The sequence below is a fragment of the Mirounga leonina genome, unplaced genomic scaffold, assembly GCF_011800145.1.
Source record: "Mirounga leonina isolate KUSES-001 unplaced genomic scaffold, KU_Mleo_1.0 Mir_128, whole genome shotgun sequence".
In the NCBI taxonomy this organism is placed as follows: Eukaryota; Metazoa; Chordata; class Mammalia; order Carnivora; family Phocidae; genus Mirounga; species Mirounga leonina.
Window position 1 is genome coordinate 20,930,515 of NW_023270320.1, and position 13,230 is coordinate 20,943,744.

The window sequence follows — 13,230 nt, forward strand, 5'->3', positions numbered from 1 at the left end:
TCCAACTTATATTTGCTTATCTAGCGCTTCCTATATCCATGTACTCCCTTGCTTTCATTCATAAATGTGAGGCTCTATTATATTCAGGTACTCGAATAGGCAAGAGGGAAGAAAGAATGATGAAACGTCATCCCAGACCTTACAAAGTGCCTGGTTAATTGATCAGGACAGATGCATAGACAAAGAAATTATAATACATCATGGGAGAAGCTAGAACAGACATAGGAACACAGTGCTCTAGATGGCATCCTCATTTCTGACAACTCTGGTTTGTTTACTTTAAAAGATGCCTGGAGGAAGGCGAGTGAATAGTTTTCTATAAGGAATAATGCTATGTGCAGTGATAAGCGCAATGTGTTGACAGTCTAAGATCATTTAGTTTCCGGGTGGGAACACTGACCCAATCAAAAGGAAAATTACCAAACCATAAAATATACATGTAAACACAACTCTTGTATTTCCCTAAATAATTGTGATCCTTTTTCTTTCCCTGTCCTTGTATTCTATTACCTTATTTACTACCCTAAAGCACATAACGGTTTCAGAAGGGAAAACTGTATAAGTGTAACAAGAAATGATACACAAAAACAAAACTCAACTGTAAAATTTCACAAGTATCATCTGTTATTTGCACACCAGTATGTAAACAATCTATTGTCTTTGATCTCTCATTAAACTATAGAAATTCTGAGATATTTAACATTGGTATTAAATATCCCCTGCAGAGATTAGTGAGAGAAAAGGATAAAATGTGGTAGAAGACATTTAAATTTGGTATAATGCTTCATGTTGATTGTTACTGGAATAGGAAAAGCTCTTTAGCAAAATCCGAAGTACCAAATAATGAGCAACCCCATTGCACATGGGTGTATATTATAAGTTCCTGAAGCCCATAAGAAAAATAGGTTCTGACCTGCATATTGCCTCTTGCCTCCAAGGTCAATGACATTATTCTCCTCTCCTTTATCAAGGAACTGGATTTCCTTCTCATGCAAAAGCTGTGTGATCTTGACCTGTTGCTGCTTGACCCGCGTCTCAAGCAAGTGCACCTGGGCTCTGAGCCGTGCCTGCTCCTGGAGACAGTTCTCAAGAGCCTGCAAAGTGATGCGCATCTCATTCTCACTGGGAAATAAAAGCTCCTAACAAGCTGGACAAATTAATGATTCAATTTTGTCCCGGCCCCGCATCGGGCTCCCTGCTCGGCGGGAAGCCTGCTTCTCCCTCTCCCACTCCCCCTGCTTGTGTTCCCTCTCTCGCTGTGTCTCTCTCTGTCAAATAAATAAAATCTTAAAAAAAAAAAATTTGTCCCCAACTCCCATTTCTGAATATTATTCTAACCAGAAAGTGGTTTGAAAACTCTGGTACTATTTGTTGTTTGAAGAGTAAGTAATTATGGCTACGGTAAAGTGCTTGAACTAAAAAATTATATATTAATATAAAATAATCTGAATGACTAAGCTAAGAGCCTTAAATTCGTCTCATTCGATCTTCATAATGATTCCAGGAGGGAGGAATTGTCTCAACCCTAGTGAGGCAACTTGCTCAGGGATTTTTCCAGCAAGTAGGAGGAGTCAGGATTCAAATCCGGTTAGAGATCCCTACTCTCAGTCTCTTCGTGATGCCATCAAATGCTTTCCTGACAGTAAAGTTTTAATGGCATCATTGCATTGTTAGTGTGTCAATCCCTAAAATACACAAGGCTTTGGAATGACCTTCTGGCATTAATGTCTTAAAAATTTAATGGAATACTTATAATCTGATGACATGTGTTCACCTTTATAAGGGATGTTAGTTTAGACTCTCATATCCCTGAATATCTCACCCACTTACCTGTGCAAATTCTAGTGAAGTCACTTTAACTTTTTGCTTGTTTTGTTTTTCCCTCAATTACTTCAGAAAGGGATGGGAGGAGGCTGAGTTTTCCAGTTAGGTCATTTATCTTCTCTAAAAGAGCAAAAAACCCAAGAATATTGGATGCAAGAGAATTTATCAGCTCCTTTCTAAGCTGGCGTCTGATAACTTTCCAAAGAGAAAGGAAACATGGTAGGGAATTAATTGGGAAGATGAGCTGCAGGGATGGGGCTTCTGGAAGAGGTATTGAGACTAGAAGCTTCAATAAAGGCTTTGAGTACTTGATGTGGGAAGAGTTACTGGAGGTAGAGTGGGGAAAAAAGGAAAAAAGGACAAAAGACTAATTTTTGCCATTTTTCCACTTTTACCTTGACATCTCTATTTGCAAATTACATCATGATCTCCCATGGTAAGTGTAAATGTTCACTTCTGAGAAATTCTAAATTTTCATGAGTGATTGCTTTACACTACTGCCTTTATACACATCATTTCCTAAAACAGCCATCAGACAGGTTTCTCAATTTACAATTGCCTCTGGTTCCTATCTTTATGTACCGCCTTATATTCATTCGATAAATAGGAGGACCTGCTACATTCCAGGCCCTCTGCTAGGTGGTCAGAACAGCACAGCTAGACACCCTATTTGGGACAAAGAGGTACACTCCCTTCCTATGAAGACCTGTACTGTGAACATAGAAATTCAGCCCCCAAACTGGAAGTCCCATAGCAAGAGAATGGGGAAGTGGTGGTCCAGGTCTTCTCCTATTTCCAAGTCCGAGTCACTGAATCTCCCCTGGCTATTTCTCGAGGACCATTTCTTATTTGCTCTTGGTGCTCTCTCCTCAACACTCCTTGATTTTTCTACTCTGAATTATTTGCTTAGCTCTCTGATTCCCACCAGTCTAAAAAATGAACAGCAAGAACATTTCATGGTGTCTGGAATCCTGTGCTCCTTTCTAATAGGTGGAAATTGGTTGCGATAGTGTTAAATATAGTTAAATATAAATTGCAGTGTGCGATTTAAAAATAGCTGGAAGTACAGGGCAACTATCTTCAATCATTATGAGACCACATGCACAGTTTTAGTGAGCTTATTTAAAATTTAGGAGTTTTCACTCTCCCAGAACTTTGAATAAATGAGTATTTTCTCCCTTTTATTTATTTATGAATGGAGGAAGGCATGAGTTCATTGTAATTACTTTCAAATAATTTGTTCAGTTTACACTAACAGTGTTCAATATTGGAAAACTCAATATTGGGAAAGACCCTAGGTCAATTTTAATTACCATGGGTAGTTTTAAGTTTCTAACATTATTTAACTACCCAAATAGGCCCCAGTAAATTCAAAAAGATTTTACTTATTTATTGTGAAGACTAGTTTTTACTTTGAGAAAGAAAAATTACGTCTCTTCTAAGTGCCTATTATGTGGCAGGTGCGTCCACAAACCTTTTTCATATTTTCCCCTTAGTTATTTTTTTTTTTCAGTGACAAATTACTAAAGGTTTTCTGCAAAATAAAAGAAAATTCAGGTCAAAGCAGGTATTATAAATACATAAATAAATGAGCTTACCCAGCTTTCCCTGCCCATTACCAGAATGGTGGTGACAAGGATGAAACTGAACATCTTCACCATTTTCCCCACTGAAACAACTACAAGAACAAAAGATATTTCATAAACTTCTTTACTGTGATTTTTTCTCGAGATGAGTTGGGTTCAGGTTCAACGTGATCCAGGATGTCGGATGCAGCTCCATCTCTAGTCTGAGAGTCTTCAAGGAAATTCCCCTGGATTTTCCCATGCTTCCCTCACACAGAATGATGCTCTCTGTTACCTTAAGTAGGACTGAACCTGTTCAATTGCAGAAATAAAGGGACTCTGCCTCTCTTTGAGTGTCCTAATTGTAATGTGCTGCTTTTGCAGACAAAGCAAAGGTTCTGTAAAAACAAAGACCTGGCTCCATGTTTTGGCTGAGCCACTTCCTAGTTGTGTGCCCTCAGGCAACCTACTAAAATGCTCCTGATTTGTAAATGGAAATCATAATTTCTTTTTTTTTTTTTAAAGATTTTATTTATTTGACAGAGAGAGACACAGTGAGAGAGGGATCACAAGCAGGGGGAGTGGGAGAGGGAAAAGCAGGCTCCTGGCTGAGCAGGGAGCCCTATGCGGGACTCCATCCCAGGACCCTGGGATCATGACCTGAGCCGAAGGCAGATGCTTAACGACTGAGCCACCCAGGCGCCCCGGAAATCATAATTTCTACTTGACAGGACTGTGGCAATTTTGACCTAATGCTTTAGATACCCTGTCATAGGATAAGTGCCTAAGGAACAATAACTTATTTTGTATATGGAAGACTGCTTTTATTTTTAAAAGAAGAAAGAAAAAAATGACAACTATAGGATGTGATATGCATTGTTTTTCTTGATGTCTTAATGGATAGGCAAGCTACCAAGGTGATATAAATCTTTAAGCTCTGTTTAAAGTTGTAGAGGAAAATTCACTTTACCACTTCTTGAGATTATTTTTAAAATCACTCTTGAGGGGCGCCTGTGTGGCTCAGTCGGTTAAGAGTCTGACTCCTGATTTCAGCTCAGGTCATGATCTCAGGGTCATGAGATCAAGCCCCATGTTTGGGTTCTGCGCTGAGTGTGGAGCCTGCTTGAGATTCTCTCTCTTTCCCTCCCCTCCCCTCAACGCTCCCCCCTGCCCTCCTACCCTGCTTGTGCACATGCTCTCTTTCTCTCAAAATAAAATGAAATAAAATGAAATCACTCTTGAAGTAATGAGTCTTGATGAAAAATTTTGTTCATCCTCAAATAACTTCTGTGTGCTGCCAGAGATGATTTTTCATAAATTTTAGACGCTAAGGAGCCTAGAAGAGCAGAGATATTTGCATAATCTTCAAACAGATTTTATACCTATGGTTTCCAGAAAAGAACTGGAATCAACTGAATTATTTGTTAGCCTATTTTTATTCTTATAGAACCTGTGACCACTAGGTCTTTTCAGGTATCTCTTTCTCAATTTTTTTTTTTAAGATTTTTATTTATTTATTTGACAGAGAGAGACACAGTGAGAGAGGGAACACAAGCAGGGGGAGTGGGAGAGGGAGAAGCAGTCTCCCCACTGAGCAGGGAGCCCGATGCGGGCCTCGATCCCAGGACCCTGGGATCATGACCTGAGCCTAAGGCAGATGCTTAACGACTGAGCCACCCAGGCACCCCTCTTTCTCAATTTTTATATAATTAAAAAGGTGGTTCCTAACTTTACTGCCCATTAGAATCACTTGGGGAGCTTTAAAAAAATCTCCATGCCCGGGAATTCAATTGAATGTCTAAAGGTGGCAGTCAGGTACATGGAATTTTTAAAACATTGTTGATTCCAATGTTCAGCAAAGTTTGGGAAGCAATGATTTAAGGACTTAATATACAAAAATTTTTAAGTCTATTATAACAAAGTAGTTAGTTCTCAGTCCTTCTGAGGCCAACAAAAACAGTTATAGAATGGGAAAGACACTTAAATTCAGTGACAACTACCGTGCATGGCCACCTTGGGAAGCACTGTAAAATAGAATGTGAGTTTTTAGAGTATGTGAAATTTATGCATTACAGAGAGTAATAAAGAGTCTGCTACATATAACTATATAATTTTACTTGACTGACTTTTATTTTTTTACTACAAGTCTAGAACTGTGCTGTGTATTTTATAAGCATCTACTTTAATTCTCAAATAACTAAGGCAAGTACTATTATCCTCATCCTACAAATGAATAGATCAGAGAGGTTAAGTCATTTCCCTAAGATCACACAGCCGGTTTATGGAAGACCCAGCAATTGAGCTGAGGGCTTTCCACCTTGACGGCCCATGCCCTTAACCTGAACTCCACACAGCCTGCCTCGTGATCCACATATGACTGAAACACACAGGGAAACAGGCTGCATGGATGAATGGGGGCCCTCCCGCTTGGCCTTCTCCTGTAAACATCGGCCTCGCTCATGAACATGGCTGTGACTCATTTCTTCCTGAGTCATGCACTTCTCCAAAGGAACATCAGGTGAATCTAGCAGGAGAGGAGACAGCTACACTGAAGCGGAGGCAAACTGAGGGCATGGCCACATTAGCAAGCCCTTACTGATTATCAGCTCTCTGCTCAGCACTGTGCTACATGCTGTGGAAGAATCAACATGGCAGCCTCGGCGAGGCAGCGTCTCAAGCAAGAAATGAAAATAACCATGAAAATGGAAATTAAGGACAATATAAATTAAGTAGACGTGAAACCATATGTAATTACGTATAAAAATTGAACTTTCCCAGACCACCTCTCAAGACAAAATTAATTACTTCCTCCACTGTGACCCCCCCCATACTATATTTGCAGACCAAAATAGCAGTTATCCACTCAATAAACATTGTTTGCATGCCTGCTCTGTTCCAGGCACTGTGCCAAGCAATGGAATTATCAAGTGGTCAGTTTTTTGCATGTCTTTCTCTAACTGCTTAGAATAAGATTTTTGAAGGCAAAGGCCCCACCTTGCTAATTGTTGTATCCCCAGCATCTAATTTGTTACAGCGATGCCGATAAAAGTTTAGTTGTCTCTGCAGAAAATTTTCCCCTGGGAAGGAAAATTCTTTCTCAGAGGGGAAAATGTCCTTTCCTTGCCATAAAACTAGTCTGTTTGCAGTGGCAATACTTCCTCCTTCCTTGTCTATGTTTATCCTGGTCAAGGGGAAAACAAAGGGCTAAGTGTATTTTTGAAAGTAAGCGTTAGGAAGGGGGTCGAGGCTTTTGGTTGGATTGAACACATGCATTTATTTTTTCTTTTTCATAAAACCCCACTAGAAAAGGAGTAAAGAAAAATGGAGAAGACATGAATTGACAAGGTCAAAGAGAAAGGGCGGGGAGAAAACACCTGGCATGCAATGTCAACATGTTTGTAGGATGTAAGAAGCACGTTGGGGAGCTGGCAGGGCTGCTAAAACTGGGGAACCAGCAGCAGCAAAGGGGACCATCACAAGAAGGAGACTAAGGTGCACTGCAATGCCCCAGCCGGGTGCAGGGCTGAAGGCATCAGCTGGCTTCGAAGGCAGGGTTGGAGGCGATGGGCTGACACTCAGATTCTCACCGAAACCTCACCGAAACATCGCATGCCAGATGTTTTCTCCCCTCCCTTTCTCTTTGACCTTGTCAATTCATGTCATGAATACTGTTTCTCTCACCCCATCAGACAACAAGGCTTACTTTCCACTAAGGTTGAACCAGAGAGGCTCTGGGTAGCATGACCACAGGCACAAAGGAGGTCAGGGGAGAGTACTTTGTTCTACAGGTTGAAACACCCACCCCCCCACCTCCACACACACACACCCCACCAGGATATTCTGTCCTGGCAGCCAGGCAGCCCTCTCTCTACTCCTCCCACCACTTTCCAGGCCAGAGAGCATGGGATTCCTCTCTGGAGGAATGAATAGGCTCACAGAAAAGATCATCAGAGGCTTACATTGGGCGATTCTCCAACAGAAGCGCCTTGTCCTTGCCTGATCCTTCTCCAAAGAAGCCCACCAGTTGGCAAGCCTCATTCGTGTACACAGGAGAGGTATAAACTTAAATTTTGAGTGTTTCTTTCAAAGGAGTTCTCTCTGAAGGGAGGTATATATTAAGTTTCTTTCTGCATCTGCATTTACCTAACAGTCTAAAGAGAAACACTTAAAGGGGTGCCTGGGTGGCTCAGTCGGTTAAGCATCCAACTCTTGATTTTGGCTCAGGTCATAATCTCAGGGTCACGAGATCAAGCCCTGTGTCCAGCTCTGCACCGAGTGTGGAGCCTGCTTAAGATTCTGTCTCTCTTGGGACACCTGGGTGGCTCAGATGGTTAAGCATCTGCCTTCGGCTCAGCTCATGATCCCAGGGTCCTGGGATTGAGTCCTGCATTGGGCTCCCTGCTAGGCAGGGAGCCTGCCTCTGCCGCCCCCCTGACTCTCATGAATAAATAAATAAAACATTAAAAAAAAAAAAAGATTCTCTCTCTACCCTCTCCACTCCCTGCCCCCTGTTCATTTTCTCTCTCTCTCAAATTAAAAAAAGAGAGAGACAGAGAGAAACAATAGCAAGCAATTTATCATGAAGTTGTATAATTTATCTGTTACAACTTAATCCTTTCATCTAACACTGAAAACAAAATAACCAAAATGTACAGAAAGAAGTGGAGTGCTGTGTAAATCACACAGCTAAATGGGCAAAGAAGTCAGACAAAATACAAGAACACATTCAATAACTCATTGCAGAAAAGCTCTCCTAAGCCCTTGGAGATCCAGTTTTTTCAGTGAGTCATCCTTTTATACATTCATGTGATACCATTTATAGCAACTTAGTTTAGGAAAATGGATATTTTACTCTGTGATCTTAGTAACCATTTAAAATTCAAACATGGGGTGACTGTTTAATGCCCGGTGCTACGTACACTAGATGCTTTTATATATAGCTTATATTAAATATATTGAATTACATTTAAAATACTAGCTTATATTGGGGTGCCTGGATAGCTCAGTTGGTTAAGTGTTCGACTCTCGATTTTGGGTCAGGTCATGGTCTCAGGGTGGTGATATTGACCCCATGTGGCACAGCACTGGGTGTCGAATCTGCTTAAGATTCTCTCTCTAATAATTCATTAGAAACAAGACTGATCTTTCCTAAGAAAAGCTGAGATGGTGAGTGGTGCTCTCTCAAGGTCATCAAAAAGGAAAAGCTCTCTATGCAAGACTTGAGCTTGTCTTAGTTGTTTATAAAATATATGTAGTATTTCCGTAATTGAATCATAAATACTTCAAGGACAGTGTTTTCTGCTACATTGCCCATCTTCTGAGTTACCTTTATGCAAAATAGAAGAGGCAACTCTCCCTAGACTTTAACACTATTGCTAATTCTCTCAGTTAACATATTTTTCAGTACTGTATAAAATTGTGATAAAATTATGATTTAATTATGTTCAGTTAGCCAACATATAGTACATCATAATAAAAATAAATTAAAAAATTAATAAAGATAAGTGGAGAAAATGGCTGTGTGCAACCTGGAAGAAGGTTCTCACCAGAACCCAACAATACGGGTACACTTATCTTGACTTCCCACCCCCACAACTGTCAGAAATAAATTTCTATTGTTTATTAAAAAAATTATGATTGAAAAATTCTAATTTGAGGATTGCCTGGCTGGCTCATTCAGAAGAGTATGTGACTCTTGACTTCAGGGTCATGAGTTCGAGCCCCGCGTTGGGTGTAGAGATTACTTATATAAGTAAATATTTTTTTAAAATTTTCATTTTAAAAAGAAAAATAAAACTCCATACTGTAAAAAACAGATATAATTGAAAATAGGGATAGGAACAGTTATTTGTACACCAATGTTTATAGCAGCATTATTCACAACAGACAAAAAGTGTGTGAACAACAATCCAAATGTCCATCCACAGATGAATGGATCATCAGAATGAGATATATACACACAATGAAATATTAACCTTGAAGACCTTATGCCAAGTGAAACAAGCCAGACACAAAAGGACAAATGTTGTATGTTTCCCCTCATACAAAGTACCTAGAGTAATCAAATGCCTAGAGATGTATTATGTGTATTAATTTGAAGTATATGAAATTTTCATTTTGTTAGGTCAAAACCATTCAAACGTATGCCATTTCTTACAGTTCAACCTAATATATTAAGAAAGGAAGAGCTAGTCATTAAGGAAATTGAAAAATATATTCAAATATAATGAAATATTTTATATACATATTTTAAGATTTCATTTATTTATTTGAGAGAGAGAGACACAGTGAGAGAGGGAACACAAGCAGGGGGAGTGGGAGAGGGAGAAGCAGGCTTCCCGTGGAGCAGGGAGCCTGATGCGGGGCTCGATCCCAGGACCCTGGGACCATGACCTGAGCCGAAGGCAGACGCTTAGTGACCGAGCCACCCAGGCGACCCTATATATGTTTATGTTACATAAGTGCCATGAAATGAAGGACTTGATCCTTTTTATTTCTGCTATATCTCCATGCTTGGTAGATACTTAGGTACTGTATCAGTTTCATACAGCTGTTATAAATTACCACACCGCGGGCGGCTTAAAGCAACAGAAGTTGATTCTGTCACATTTCTGGGGGATAGGAGTGTGAAATTAAGGAGTCACTATAGCTATGCTCCCTCTGAAAGCCTCTAGGGAAGAATGCTTCCTTGCCTTTTCTAGAATCTGCTGGCTGCCAGCCATCACTGGCATCCCTTGGCGTGCGTCTGCAACACTCTACTCTCAGCTTGCACGTTCACATGGCTGTCTTCCCTCTGAGTGTCCCTGTGCCTAATTTCCCTCTTCAGACAAGGACACCAGCCCACTGGATTGGGGCTCATCCTAATTCAATATGACCTTATCTTAACTTGATTCCATCTACAAAGACCCTATTTCCAAATAAGGTTACATTCACAGGTAATGGGAGTTAGCACTGAACGTATCACTTTATGGGCACAATTCAACTTGATTCAGGTACTCAACAAAATATTTGGTGAATTGATGAGAAGAAAATTTATGAATCGAAGTTAGAATTTTAGAACTTCCCAGCATCTGTTATAATTTTGCAGTTGTTTATAAGAGACAAAATTCTTTTTTTTTTTTTTTTTAAGATTTTATTTATTTGAGAGAGAGAGCAACAGAGAGAGCACAAGCAAGGGGAGGGGTAGCGGGAGAGGGAAAAGCAGACTCCCGGGTGAGCAGGGAGCCTGACGCGGGACGCGATCCCCGGGACCCTGGGATCATGACCGGAGCTGAAGGCAGACGCTTGACCAACTGAGCCACCCAGGTGCCCAACACCAGATTCTTTTTGTCTGCTGAATTTATTAGATGTCCCTTTCAGATTGCCTTCATCATCTCCCCTCCTTCAGCAATGACTGAGAATATTTAATAAACTATGGCTTTTGTAAAGTTTGTATTGATTTGCAAATATGACATGTGGTGTGTGCTAACTTATATTGTTTTTTTTTTTAATTTTTTTTTTTTAAGATTTTATTTATTTATTTGACAGAGACAGAGACAGCGAGAGCAGGAACACAAGCAGGGGAGTGGGAGAGGGAGAAGCAGGCTTCCTGCCGAGCAAGGAGCCCGATGTGGGACTCCATCCCAGGACCCTGGGATCATGACCTGAGCCGAAGGCAGTCGCTTCACCACCTGAGCCACCCAGGCGCCCTTATATTGGTTTTAAAGAGATATTTGAATTTATAAAATCCCAAGAGCAAATAAATAATGAAAAACTTAAAACCTAACATATTTAAAATTAGGCTATCTTAATGGGCTACAACTATTATCATACCTATCTCATAATAAATTATAAGTTTGACTCATACTTTTCAGTTGGTAATAAATATATTTCCCAAGCAGAACTACAACAGCTCTGCTGCTATTTTTTTAAAAACCTCATTTGTACCTTTATGGTTATTTGTCATTTAACTTTTAAATTTGTCATAAAGTCAAGTCATACAAAGTAAAAATTACCCCTCCACATGATGGAAATTTCTTAACATGTAATTAATGGCAGAGTCATAAACATGTGAAGTTTTTTAATGTTACAGGAAATAAGAAGCAAGAATATTTGTTTTATTATAAGCAAGCAAAAGAAAATGAAGATGGAAAATAAAAATATTTTTTTAAAAACACATAAAGAGATTTTGGAAGTAGGAAGCATTATCCCATGAGACTAGTACACATGGTCAAACTATAATAAAAGGAAGTGAGATCATCCAAACATCATCAACACTTCAGGAAACAAGGCTCAGAGAGGGAAAATTATTTAGCTAAAGGAATAAAATAAACTTTCACTAAGTATATTCACATTAATCTGGGAGATGAGTATAACAGTATGATATAATACCATTTATTTGTGACTCTGATTCAAATTGTTCTTCTGACTGAGAAGATTATTTTTTTGCCGGATTATTGATTGGGATTTCTCCTTTTTTGTTCCAGTAGTGAAAATAACGTCTCATTTTCTTATGTGATAGTAACCAGATCTTCATTGTTTTAATCCACTTCCAGCTCTCAGATGAAATATTTGGGAGTCAAGAATCAAAGTCATGAAATTTTTGTGCCTTCTAGACTTTGCTTTTATGCTGTCTGTTGAAATTAGTATATTTTCTTTGGTTCATCAATTTCCCTTCTGTATTTGTGGGGTCAAGTACTTTATTTCAGAAATGAATAAACTAGCTTAAAAACTTAAAGAGCTTTAAAAACAAATTATGATCTTATATCTATGTCTGATTCTGGCTCTTGTCTAAGAGACAGTGTATGTTGAAAGAGCTCTGGGAGATGCTGGGAGATTATATAACATGTATACATAGTACTTTACATGAGGCTTGGTAGAAAATAAAGGGCCAATAAAATGTTTTGGCAGGCTCTGTCTCCTGGTGTCCTGAAATTTCCATCTCATCGCCATTAAAATAATCAAATCTGATCTTTCCCAGAGAAAGGAGGGAGGCTCTAGTCTGGCAGCTCCTTCAGTAATAAGGCATTTCAAAATGTGATTACAAATATATATTTTAAAGTCATTATATTAATTTGATAATCTTTAGAATAATTCCTGAGAATATCTCAAGTCATCTAAAATTCCTCAGTGACCAATTGTAATTCTTTTTTTTTTTAAGATTTATTTATGTATTTGAGAGAGAGAGGGGGAGAGAGTGCGTGTAGTAATTCATAGTAAACGTGAGGCGGGTGGGGGGGGTGGAGGGGGGTGGAGAGGTGGGAGAGGAGTAGAGGAAGAGGGAGAGGGAAAGAGAGAATCTTAAGCAGACTCCATGCTGAGCCCAGGGCCGGCACAGGCCTCCATCCCAGGACTCTGAGATCATGACCTGAGCTGAAATCATGGCTTAAACCCCACAGGCAACCGCCCACCCTTTGTAATTGTAATTCTAAACATCTTCTATAATGTTGAAGAAATGTTTAGGTATTGGGCTTTTCAAATGCTTTGAAAGTCTGGTCTCTGTCATTCATCATAGTAAACCATTATTATTTTGCAAATCTGGTTTATGATAAAGTGGTATCAGATTATTTAATTCTTACTCTACAGTTGTATTTCTTTTTTTTTTTTTTAAAGATTTTTATTTATTTATTCATGAGAGACAGAGAGAGAGAGAGGCAGAGGGAGAAGCAGGCTCCCAAGGAGCAGAGAGCCCGATGCGGGACTCGATCCCAGGACCCCGGGATCATGACCTGAGCCGAAGGCAGACGCTCAACCATCTGAGCCACCCAGGCGCCCCTACAGTTGTATTTCTTTTATAATGTTTTTGCTTTAGGCTGTTTCAAAACTTTCAATTTTTGTAAAACTAAAATAGTTTTCAAATGGC

At 39.5% G+C, this 13,230-nt stretch overlaps 1 protein-coding gene across 2 annotated transcripts in view; it reads right to left on the minus strand.

Annotated features, from left to right (window-relative positions):
- The window catches only part of FGL1 (fibrinogen like 1), a 28,205-nt gene that overhangs the window by 13,949 nt on the left and 1,026 nt on the right, over positions 1-13,230 (minus strand). For both annotated transcript variants that reach the window (XM_035004157.1, XM_035004158.1), the window contains 2 exons: positions 3,423-3,502; positions 914-1,094 (listed from right to left, as the gene is read on the minus strand). In XM_035004157.1, coding sequence (XP_034860048.1) covers positions 914-1,094; positions 3,423-3,502 — 261 coding nt within the window. The remainder of the gene's footprint in view (positions 1-913; positions 1,095-3,422; positions 3,503-13,230) is intronic.